At 47.7% G+C, this 12354-nt stretch overlaps 1 protein-coding gene across 1 annotated transcript in view; it reads right to left on the bottom strand.

Annotated features, from left to right (window-relative positions):
• Positions 1 to 5523, bottom strand: part of LOC123792500 (uncharacterized) — a 70503-nt gene extending 64980 nt beyond the window's left edge. The window contains exon 1 of the mRNA XM_045797641.2: positions 5406 to 5523. Coding sequence (XP_045653597.2) covers positions 5406 to 5523 — 118 coding nt within the window. The remainder of the gene's footprint in view (positions 1 to 5405) is intronic.
• Positions 5524 to 12354: the final 6831 nt, after the last annotated feature.

Genomic DNA, 12354 nt, shown 5'->3' with positions numbered 1-12354 from the left:
CGCCCAGCAACGTCAGTGCCAATGCTGAATAAGTGCCTGGCAACATCGGTGCCAATGCTAGTAAGCACCCGGCAACGTTGGTGCCAATGCTGAGTAAGTAGCCGGCAATGCTAGAGCCAATGCTGAGTAAGTACCCGGCAACACTAGAGCCAATGCTGAGTAAGTACCCGGCAACGTCAGTGCCAACACTAGTAAGTACATGGCAATGTTGGTGCCAATGCTGAGTAAGTACCCGGCAATGCTAGAGCCAATGCTGAGTAAGTACCCAGCAACGCTAGAGCCAATGCTAAGTACCTGGCAATGCTAGAGCCAACATTGAGTAAGTGCCCAGCAACGTTCGTGCCAATGCTTAGTAAGTACCTGGCAATGCTAGAGCCAACATTGAGTAAGTACCCAGCAATGTTCGTGCCAATGCTGAGTAAGTACCTGGCAATGTTAGTGTCAACGCTAGTAAGTACTTGGCAATGTTAGTGCCAATGCTTAGTAAGTACCTGGCAATGCTAGAGCCAACACTGATTAAGTACCCAGCAACGTTCGTGCCAATGCTGAGTAAGTGCCTGGCAACGCTAGAGCCAATGCTGAGTAAGTACCCGGCAACGTTAGTGCCAATGCTTAGTAAGTACCCAGCAATGTTAGCTGAAGCACAGATTCTAGTGAGGGTCTAGTACAGTACCTTTGCCCCAGGACTAATGATACTACACTCTCATATTCAAATGCTATGCTGATCGAGTTTGTTCTACTATCATGGCCTTTAAAAAAGTTAATTAGGAAGCCTATCCTGTTTTATTCTTCTCTAAATAACATTTGATATGTGTGTTCCTTGATGTTTAAAAAACATTCACCCATAAAAGCACTGGGGAGTAGGTTTGGGAAGAGGATGTCAATATTTACTTAAAATTCTTTCCTGGTGGGGTGCCTGGCTGGCTGAGTTGGTAGGACATGCAACTCTTAATCTCGGGCCCCACTTTGCACACAGAGATTACTTAAAAATAAATGAAAATTTAAAAATAAAATAAAATTCTTGGAGCCCCTTGGTTAAGCATCTGACTCTTGACTTCAGCTCAGGTCAGGATCTCAGGGTTGTGAGATTGAACCTGTGTTAGTCTCCATGCTCAGGGAGGAGTCTGCTTGAGAGTCCCTCTCCCTCTGCCCCTACCCCTGCTCATGCACTCTCTCTCTTTCTCTCTAAAATAAAATTTAAAAATAATTTTGAAAAATAAAAATAAAATTATTTCCTGGATATTGGGTGTATTTAAATTTGCACAATTACTAGTATATGGTAGGTGCTCAAAATAGGTTAGTTTCCTCTCCGACAGGAACACAAAGGAGACCGTACTGTTGAAGATAATTGAGAAAGGATAAAACTTTAAGAAGATTTAAGAATTTTAAGAAGATTAATGTGAGAACAGTGTTGAGAAAGACAAGTATTGGAGAACCCTTTGGGACTGTGCTTCTCAAAACCTGGTGATGAAGAACCAACGTGTTTTTTTCTTTTTCTTTCTCTTTTTAAAAAGATTTTATTTATATATTTATTTGAGAGAGAGAGAGGGTGAGTGTGCGAGCAGGGAGGGGGGCAGAGGGAGAGGGAGGGGGTCAAGCAGAGTCCATGCCAGGACCCCAAGGGACCTGAGCCAAAATCACCAGTCAGATGCTCAGCCAACTGAGCCACCCAGGAGCCCCGTTTTTTTCTTTTAAAAATTTAATGTTGATCATTTGTAAGACGCAATTATGAATGGCTAGCAAATTAAACGTCAACAACTGGTATACAAAATACATGCCCGATGACCTATTTTTTCATAAAATCACTTTCTCAAGTTATTGTAAACGTTTCTAAAGAATTGCTGTCAATTTCTGTACTTACCTTGGGTTGGCCTGGGGATAAGCTCTTCATGGGAGGGTGCTGGTCCCTGCTGGCCGGGTGGGGGTGGGGGGTGCAAGAACCCCCATGTCCATACTGTCCAGTCAAAGACCACTGGGAATGCATCTGTTCCTGGGCCATCAGGGCTCTTCCTCAGCGTAGCCCTGCAACATTTTGGTCAGAACTAATGAGGACGGACTTTCTGGGGGCAGATTTCGGCTTGTGTTGGGTCCTACTGAGGCATGGGGTCTTGCCTGGGGTTGGACGCCGTCAGCAAGCAGGGCAGCTCTATGACTAAGTATTTTGAGAGGTGCAGGGATAGATAAAATCTAAAGCTTTAATTGGCCAAGAGACAATGGCCACTCATTTTTAGCTAGGATAGAAAAATATTTGGGTTATTTTTGTGGTTTGGACATGTTCCTGTTTTTGTCTGTGTTCAGATAAGATCACGGAGCAGCCTGGTCTGATGATGTTCCGAGAAATCGCTTCTGTTCCACAGCAAGGTCTTGTGGGGAGTGCCTGGCCGGCCCCCAGGCCTGCTTTCTCTCTCTCACTTCAGTGAGGTGACCTGGACTGCAAAAGGTTAAAAGCATTTGAAAAGTAAAGACCGGATGTGGTGAATGGCTGTCACGTTCTGTGAGCAGGCAGGCGCTTTCCGACACGGCGTCCGGGCTGCACTGACTGTGTGCTCAGGCCGTCGGGGGCGGGCCTCAGGAATGTGCGTTTCTAACCAGTCCCAGGAGCTGCCGAGGCTGCCAGGCCACGCGTGGAAAACCACCGCAGTCGGGGGGAATTTCAAAGGGGGGATGTTTACAGGGAGGGAAAGACCTGTTGTAGTTAGCGGCATTGCCACGCACGCACAGTCTAGTGCCTTCTGGAAACACTCTGGTCCGTTCTGACACTGGGCTCCACTGTGTGTTTTCCTGGTTCAAGTGACCACTCTCCCACGGGAAGCTCACCAACGAAGATTCCCTACAACATAATTTGTGCAGATTGTTGACAAATAAGTTTGTAATTAACATGAAAGTAAAATTTATGTGTTTAGGGGCACCTGGGTGGCTCAGTGGGTTAAGCGTCTGCCTTCAGCTCAGGTCATGATCCTGGGGTCCTGGGATCAAGTCCCGCATCGGGCTCCCCGCTCAGCGGGGAATCTGCTTCTCCCTCTGCCTTTGCCCTGCTTGTGTTCTTGTTTTCTCTCTCGAATAAATATAAATAATCTTAAAAAATATGTGTGTATATTGTCCATCTTCCAGGAAGTTCCCAATTATAAACAAGCAGATCCGTTTCAGGAGAATGGGTTAGAAAACCAGCAATTCAACCCCATTATCTGCAAATGGATTTAGTCACAAATGGATATTGTACTAAATGCAAAGTAACTCTTCCAATCCCCCTTTTAAACTATTCTCCTCTGTCACTGTTAAGACAGAGTTCGGTAAAAGATGTAATTGCTTATGCTTTTGAAATATATAAATGTCTGTACTAAACAATTTGACATTTTTTCTGAGACATTTGGTGAAAAGAGGAAGTGGTAAATAGGGTGGAACTGGGTGGTCTCTAATTATTCCGAAACAAATTGCTGCCGTTTACTCCCTTCTACATCTGGCCGCACAGGGGATAAAGGAAAAGAAGAGACACGGACTCTTGCAGCTCAGGTGGGTGGCCTCCATCTTATGATTTATGTGGATTCGGTTGATTCTTTTTGTTGTTGTTGTTGTTTTAAATATTTTATTTTTTAAAGTCATCTCAGCACCCAACATGGGGCTTGAACTCACAACCCCGGCATCAAGAGTCACACGCTCTACGGACGGAACCAGCCACGCAAGTGCCCCTGATTCTGTTAATTCTTGACCTAAAAAAATTAATTCTCCTGCAGGGAGTCAGTGTAAGAACTTGCGGATATGATTTTCTACAGCTCTCTCACGAGTCACACACAGTTTGTGAACTCTCTTGTCGCCAGGTCCCAAGAATCTGGTGATTCAGGAAGAGCAGCTCAGGCGCCTGGCAAGTGTTGCTCCACACGTGGGAGACGTGCTTTCTTTCTGCAAGAAGCTCATCATCTCTAGAGAGAGTGGGTCTTGGTAGGGAGCTAGATCTGCCGATCCAAGAGGAGAGTTTCGGTGCAGCTCGGAAGGAAATCAAGTGGAACAAGGAGGTTAGCCTTGGGGCTGAGGAGGGTCTTGCGCTGATGAGCTCTGGACCAGGAGCAGGTCCCGCTCTGAGGAAGAGCCTCGCTCCAGTGTGTTTCCCCGTGTGAGCTCTTCTGCACCCTCCTGCACCCGGCCCCGGGCCGTGCGTCTCGATTCCAGCATGCCCACCTGGTTCACGGCTCTTCTCAAGTGTGTTTCCGGTATGAGAAGCATGCTGATGACGGGGGCGTTCGTGGAGACGGCAAGGAGATGGTGGCTCCGTGAGGACCAGTCTTCAGGCGCTCGTCGTGCAAACGTGATACATGTTAAGGCAGCACCTGCTACGTGCCAGGCACGGATCGAGTTTCTGAGGCTCCCGCAGCCAACAGCTCGCACAGCTCTTGCCCCAGCGAGGTGAACCTTCTGGTGGGAGAGCCTCACATGGTCCTGGAGGGATTAACGCAGAGATGCTTGGATCCCAGACAACGCCGTGGCCGGGACTCCTGCTTCGGATGGGAAAACATCCACAGTCTGTAAAGTCTTTGAGGTCTTTTGAATGGGTGAACATTTAGTCAATCAACAAACACGTATTAAGCAACTTCTTACTGCCAGGTCACTGGAAGTGCGAGCATGCAGAGATCTGCCACCAAGGAGCAGAGTCCTGCTGGGGAGAAAGGCCCGAGCAGCACCGAAGCACGGGGTAGGAATAAGTAAGGGGACGGGAGCGCACCAAGGAGGAAGAGAACACTCGGGCCGAAGGGGTTCCGAAAGGCGGACATCAAGGTCAGTTTCAAGGGATGCAGAGCACTTCAGCAGGCGGAACAGACCTCACAAACAAGGTCACGGAGGCCATGAACAAAATGGTGTATGATCCTAGTCTTGATGCTAATTCCCAGGGAATAAAAATGGGGCGGAGGGCAGTGGCCTGGGATACGCAAGCATCCGCACCGTTGGAGGGCAGATCCCAGGATTTGGGAAGGAGACTGGTCTTATATTTATTCAAATTCGTGCATTCTTTTAAAAATCATTGAGTCCTTATTATGTGCGGGAAACTTTGTTACACTGACTGGGTTTCAGAAGAAAATGAGACCACGTTCTTGTTCTCAGGGAGGGTCCAGGCTGCTGGTGGGCCACAGACACAATGAACTAGGTAGAAGAGAGTGTCGTAGGTATTGTGTAGACATTTGGGTCAGGACAGCGAGACCACAGAGACTAAGTGAGGAGGAAAGTGGGAGGTGAGGAAAGAGAGAGGAAGGAGAGTTGATAGAGGCGCTGACCTTGGAGATGACAGGCCGCCACCAGGAGGATGGGCCGTGAAGGGAGTCCCCAGGAGCCGGGAGGGCAGCCGAGTCAGCGCTTGTCCTGAGCGTGGGGCACACGTCACGAGGGGCCTCACTTCTCATGCCGGGACTTCTCAGTACCTGCCGCGCAGGCCTGCGCTAATGCTCGCAGGGTCCAGGGCAGGAGCACAGGTACGGTTGCCCGGCCGATGCCCGTCTCCGCCTGCCTCCTCCTGCGCTCCGCAGTCCGCACACACATGCGTGAACCGCACCGTCTGCAAGTCCAGGCTCGGTCCCAGCTCCCTTCAGTGACTTGCCAGGACATCTGGAAAATAACACTGAAGAGAAGACGCTGCTTCCGTCCTGCCCGTGTCTCTCTCCTGAGACAAGCCGCATCTGGTCAACGTGGAGGGAAGATGCTGACGGGACACCCGGCCCCGCTTCTGGGGCTGACAGCAGCCGGCGAGGCTGGCGAGCACTGTGGCGTCGGAGTCGGGGGCACGGGTGAAGCATGCAGAAGCAGGTGTGGAGGGACAATCTTGGGACGGTGCACAGAGAGACCGCCCCTCACGGACGAGATTTACAGCGGGTCAGTGGTCTGCTGTACCGTCACGGGCTGGATCAAAGACCGGGAGCCTGGGCCCGCAAGAATCACAGCCCATGAATCCACCTGATCCTGAGTCCCAGCTGCCATCCACTGGGCCGAGTCTCCCACTCCTGCGCCCGTCACCCCTCCACCCTGGTAACTGCTCCCTGCTGCTGTCTGTGTCCACACCCTTCCGGCAGGACTCGCAGCTTCTGGCAGTTTCCCTGACCCATGAAGGACTCTAGAATATTCGGCAAAGCTCCAAAACCCTGTGCCTGGGCCCCTGCTTCCCTGGATGACCCGCTTACCACCTGTCTGGATGCTGCTGCTTCCCTGGGTCAGGACCCGGAGCAGAGCCTGGCTCCCGCCTGCGCCAGGACGTACAGACCTCTTGCCCCGACCACCATCACTTAGCTCAGGTCTGGTTGGAAATTCATCTCCTTGTTCCTTCGCCCCACGCTTGAAGTTCCTTAAATCCATAACTTGAAAAACATGTTCTCTTTGCTCCAGGGAAGGGAGGGTTGACTGTACCAAAGATGAGAAAACATATTTCCATTTCACTTTCGAGTACGTCAAAGAGAAGGAAGAAAAACACGGGTGAGATTATACTTTGAAGCCATGTGAACGTAGTGGTGGCTAGTGGCGGGGAGACTGCCAGTGCAAGGAACACCCAGGCCTCGAGGGGCCGGCCCGCCAGACCGCTGGTGGGACGGTGGCAGGGACGGGTGGGGCTGCCTGGTTTTCAGAGTGGAGCGTTGCAGGGAGCCTGCGCTCAGGGATCCCACATCTGACCTGGTGTGCAGGGTGGGCGGCGGTGGGGCGCTGGGCACCGGCGGTGTGGGACGAGCAGCCAGGCTTCCTCCTGGGTCTCCCTGCCACAACCACACACGACACTCTTGACAGTAGCTCTCCGCAACACCAGTTGTGCGTCCTGCAATTTAACTCAGTTCTGACACTGTCTACACGGAGACGGCCTCAAGTCCTGTTTAACTCAGTTCTGACACTGTCTACACGGAGACGGCCTCAGGTCCTGCAAGCTAAGGGCTCAGTCCTGGGACACTGCCCCCCCGCTCCCCCACCGGCCCATCTCCGTTGCCCGCCATAAGCAGTAGGTCCCCTGCTTAGCTGCTACTTCTGAGCAGCGGGGTCACGAGTCCTGTGTTCCCACGATCACCTTCCTTGGAGTCAATCATCTGCTAGGGCTGCTCACAGAACTCGGGGCAACACTTACACCCACCAGTTTATTAAAGGCCACGATGAAGGGAACAGGAGAACAGCCAGATGAGGAGATGTGTGGGGCGAGGTCTGGGAGGGCTCCGGGCACAGGAGTTCTGGAGTTGGGGTGTGTCACCCGGCCGGTATGTGGATGTGTTCAGTACCTGGAAGCTCTCTGAGCCCCCCACGTTTGGGTTTTTTTTAATGGAAGCTTCATCACGTAGGCATGACTGGTCATTAACCCCGTTTCAGCCTCTCCCTTCTCAAGAGAATGGTGGGGGAGCTGGAATTTCAAGGTTCTAACCATAGCTTCGTCTGTTTTAAACAGAGCCCATGCAGGATCACCTCATAAAAATAAAAGGTGCTCCCATCTCCCAGGAAAGAACAAGAGTTTAGGAGACCTGTGTCAGGCACTGGGGTCAAAGGCCAATGGTTAGAACAGAAGATGCTCCTTGTGCTCTCATCACATAGGACATTAAAAGGGTTTCAGGCGCTCTGTGCCAGGAACTGGGGCAGAAACCAGTCATTTCACAGTGGTGTGGCCTCATCTGTACTTCCTGCCTCTAGCCGAGACGGTTCCGGAAGGTTGTTGGGTTGAGTCTGGCTGCTGGGATCCTTGCTCCATTTTGAAGATTGCTGGGGATAACAATCCCTAGAATCAACTGACTTTTGTTCAGAAGTTAAGAGTTTACTTGCTTTACTCCAACTCCTCAGTTTCCATTCTGCTGATAGGACACTGGAAACCCAGACAGGCCAGTGATTTTACCACGCAATCCAGCTAATATGCAGCATCGAACCCGTGTCTATACCGTGGGCTCACGCCTGTGGATAATTAACTGCCCAGCAGTGACATTTTGAGGATGAAAGTTAAAAACTGTGCCAGGAGAGCGGGTGTAACATGGAGGTCTCCGGCGGCAGGCTGGGGAGTATGGGCAGCTGGTTACTTTTCTGTTTTTATTATTTTTTTTAAAGAACAAATTGTAATTTTGGAAATCATTTTTATTTTTAAATATTCTCCATCTTTTTGATTTGTAACCTTAGTTTTATCATTTCTTTTTTTTTTTTAAGATTTTATTTATTTATTTGACAGAGATAGAGACAGCCAGCGAGAGAGGGAACACAAGCAGGGGGAGTGGGAGAGGAAGAAGCAGGCTCATAGCGGAGGAGCCTGATGTGGGGCTCGATCCCATAACGCCGGGATCACGCCCTGAGCCGAAGGCAGACGCTTAACCGCTGTGCCACCCAGGCGCCCCTTATCATTTCTTTTAAGATAAGATTGCCAACTCCTTTTATGAAGCCAGTTTAACCCTAATATCAAAACTTGATAAAAACGGTCCCATAAATTATAATCCCATAGATTATAATCCAGTCTCATTTGTGAATACAGATGCAAGGACCCTAACGTATATTATGTAACTGAATTCAGTAATGATTAAAAAATATAATATATTGTGAGAAGTTATGGTTAATTTTTAGGAAAGCAAGGAAAAAATTCTACATTATAAAAAAATCTATTAATGTAATTTCACATACTAACAAGCTAAAGAAGGAAATACTTAGGAACTTTTCAACAGATGCAGAAAAAGTACCTTATTTACAATTTAAGCTGGTAGAAAACTAGAAATAAAAAGAAATTCCCCTAATGGGATAGAAAAGTATTTATATTTTTAGCTGGAGAAACTTGAAAAGCTTTTGCTTCAAGATCAAGAACAGCACAAGAATGGATGTTAACATAATGTTCTGCATAACCCTGAAGATTCAGGCCAAAGTAATAAGACAGGAAAAAATGCTAAGAAATATAAGGATCGGATGGGAAGAGATGAAATCGTCACTTGCAAGTATTGTGATCACTTACATAGAAGAAAAAAGAAAACCAACAGACTTTTAGAAGTAATAAGAAGTTTAAATACTGTAAGATCACTACAGAAAAATCAGCATTATCCCTCAATACCATAATAAAATCAAGAATAGACAATAAAATACCAAAACATCCAGCACAACAACAACAAAATTGTAAAATATCAAGGACTTATGAGACAAAAATTCACAAGACCATGACAGAAGAACATTTAACACTCCAGCAAAGGGCATAAAGAAAGCGCTGAATTAAAAGTGAGATAAATCATTTTCACGAAAGAGGATGCAGTATTTAAAGATAACAATGTTGCCCTAATTTAATGCAATTTCAAGCAAAGTCACAGCTGCTATCGGGGAGATCCTGCCCTGCTCGTATTTAAAACGAACGCTCCACTGAGTGAGTCCTAGTAGGAGGCAGGACCCTCCCCTCTCTGTGGACGTGGACGGAGGGCCAGACACACCTTGCTCTTTGGAAGCTAGTGCATGAGTGTGTGATCCTAGCTCACACAAAACATTCTCCTTCTCAGTGTCTTCAGTGGAACAGGGAGGCAGGGAGAGTTCAGAAGACTTTTCACTGTGGCAGCATCCACGCTGGCATCCCAACCAGGCTCCCTACAGTGTAGTCCTATCTGCCTGCTCTTCTCTGCTCTTCCTTGGGTCATGCCCGTTTTTTGAGCCTGTTTCTCTGGGCTTTTTCCTGAGAGCTCTGGTGAACTCCAGTGCCCTCTGCAGTAAACTCATTTCCGCATTAAGTTAGATAGAACCAATGTCTGTTGCTTGTAATCAAGAACTTGGAACTTTATGTAGAAGAATTTAAGTCTGTAAGTAACTAAGTCCAGGAGTCAGCAAGCTGTTTCTGTAAAAATACTAAACATTTTAAGATTTGGTGGCTGGATACAACTGCTCAAACTCTCCTGTCATGCTCAAAAGCAGCCACTAAGTATGTAAGCAAATGGGTATTGTGTGTTCCAATAAAACTTTATTTACAAAAATAATCAGTGGTCAGAGTTTGGCCCTTGGGCTGTAGCTCTCTGATCCCTGATTAAGACCGTATGTTGAGTAACTGAACATAATAATAAACAAAAGAAGTTAGGGTAAGGGACTGCTTTAGATGGTATCAATATGCATAAACAACTGTGCAATGAGAAAAGCAAACTACAGTAGGGACTCAATAAATTGGATCTATTTTACTAAAAAAAAAAAAAGACAATCATGAAAAAGAAAAAAGGAGACTCACTCTACTAACTAGTCAGACATATTACCCAGCCACAGTAGGAAAAACAACGTGGTACAGGTATAGAAACATACAAACGGCCCCAAAATAAGCTCAAAATACAAAAATAAGTAAGAAGCTAAATATAGAAGAATGAAGTTGCTAGAAGAAAGTATGGAATATCGTTAGGACTTGGGGGTGGGGGGAATTATGATGGCTAGGCCCTTACTGAGGACTTTGCCTTGTCAGAGGACACATCAGCAGAGAGAGTGGGTGTGTTACTAGGGCAATCAGCCTGGAGCTGAAATTCATGTGGTCAACTCAGGTGCGCATGGTCTCGTTCAGAGAACATAGCACGGGCCACACACTGGTGGCTGAACCACTATCTGGGTCGTGAGAAGAAAGGAAGTGCAGACTGCATAGGGAATGAGTGTTTTTTGTGTGGACAATAATGATGGGAAACCCTGAAGGGACAGTATTTGGAGCCAAAAAGCAACACAAGGCCCTGATTGATAATTCTACAGATAACAGACTTTCGGGTACAAGAATGAGACCCACGAGCGAGACACAAGGTCGATGTCAAGTCAGTTGGTTTGGTTGTACTTTGTACACGTCCTTAATGGCATCTTATCGGAGAAGCAATGGCAAAGACCGGAGACGCACAGCCCCATCGTCAGACCCGAGTGTCATCACGTGGCAGCCGTGAGCATTCCCTCTTTGATGCAGTGGACTAGCTGCTATCCCCCTCTCAGGGCCGCTGTGATCCCTAGAACGCCAGCAGGGAGGGCGGCCTGAAGACGGTTTCGTGTTCTCTGTCGAGTTCTCCCATCGAGAAACGGAGTTCGCTTCCCCCACTTTGAATCCCGGCCTCCTGACACCAGGTCTGATTCAACAGATGCAAGTTGGCAAACGTGCTGCTTCTGCTTCTTGCTTCTTGGAAACTGTAGGTCTGGGCCTTCGGTCTCTGTGTAGAGACCATTTGGATGGAGAAAGAAGGGCCAGCTCTCCAGCCACCGTGCCAAAGACCAGACTTGTGAATGAGGTGGTTTTGGACATTCGAGCCCAGCCACTGCCTGACTGAAGACTGCTGAGATCCGGAACGAGGCCAGAGAAGAATCCGGTCGATCCACAGGATTATGAGTGATAATACATCATTGAAGTCGCTTCAGGACACTAGGTTTTGGGTTTATTTACTGTGTAGCCACAGACCACTGCAGTGCTTGGAGTGTGGAGGGCCCAGCGAGCCCTGCATAGGGGCCATCGTGCAGGACAAAGTCAATTTCCAACTGATGCTTTTCCAGACCATTTATCCGCCAATTAATTCATTCCTTCATTCAACAAACGTTCAATGGATGCTGACTCTATGTCACAAGCTCTTCTAGGTACTGAACAAAACAGATAAGCCCCCCGTCCAAAAGTCATTAAAATGATACCCTTTAGTCTTTGTTGGTGATGTGATGGTTATTAAGATAATCAGAATATTAGGGTTTCTGTAAAAAGGCATAATTGTCTGATCTGGACACATGAGAAATGAAGTTCAGAGGAAACTTACTCTCAGTAAAGGTAATGAATATCTCCCTAAGTGTTAAAACTTAAGCAGCTGAATAGAAACCTTTAGCTAGTTCGGATTTAAAGTAGCCTGTATTTTGCCTCTCATTCTCGATTTATATCATGGTCTTCTGAAAGACGTCCAAAATGAAAATTTCAGTTGAGCAACTTAACTCAAATTAATACTCATTCATTCATTCAACCATTCGACAAATGAGTATTGGGCGACTTCTCTGTGCCAGTGATTACACTAGTCACAAAGTCTCTAACTCCAAACAGTTCAAACACGGACTCTGCGTTTTTGCCAAGAACTCCACCGTTTCCGCCAATATCATGGGGGAGAGATCGGGGAGAGGAGAAGCCTAAAGAAGTATTAGACCGAGCATGGCTTCTGCACCAGAATGATCCGCAGACCAATACGTGTGGTCTATGTACTTTGAGGTAGCTTCTTCCCTGTGTGTGATCTGGTTACAGGTAAACCGAGGAAGTGGAGGAGGAGGAGTTAAGTTCAAACAGAACTTCAACCCCTTCTGTATGGTTCCCCACTTTTCTATACAGTGGCTTGCTCTTTTTCAGGGCCAGGTGAATTGGCTAATTTGAGAGGCAAGGCAAGGAAGCCTCTCAAACGCGTTGGGATAATGCGGTAGTTGTCAAAGTGTCCTCAAGCACAA

The sequence above is a fragment of the Ursus americanus genome, chromosome 16 (assembly GCF_024610735.1).
Source record: "Ursus americanus isolate L20-20 chromosome 16, mUrsAme1.1.p, whole genome shotgun sequence".
Classification (NCBI taxonomy): Eukaryota; Metazoa; Chordata; class Mammalia; order Carnivora; family Ursidae; genus Ursus; species Ursus americanus.
The sequence above is the reverse complement of the archived record's forward strand: the minus strand, read 5'-3'. Positions and strand labels throughout refer to the sequence as shown.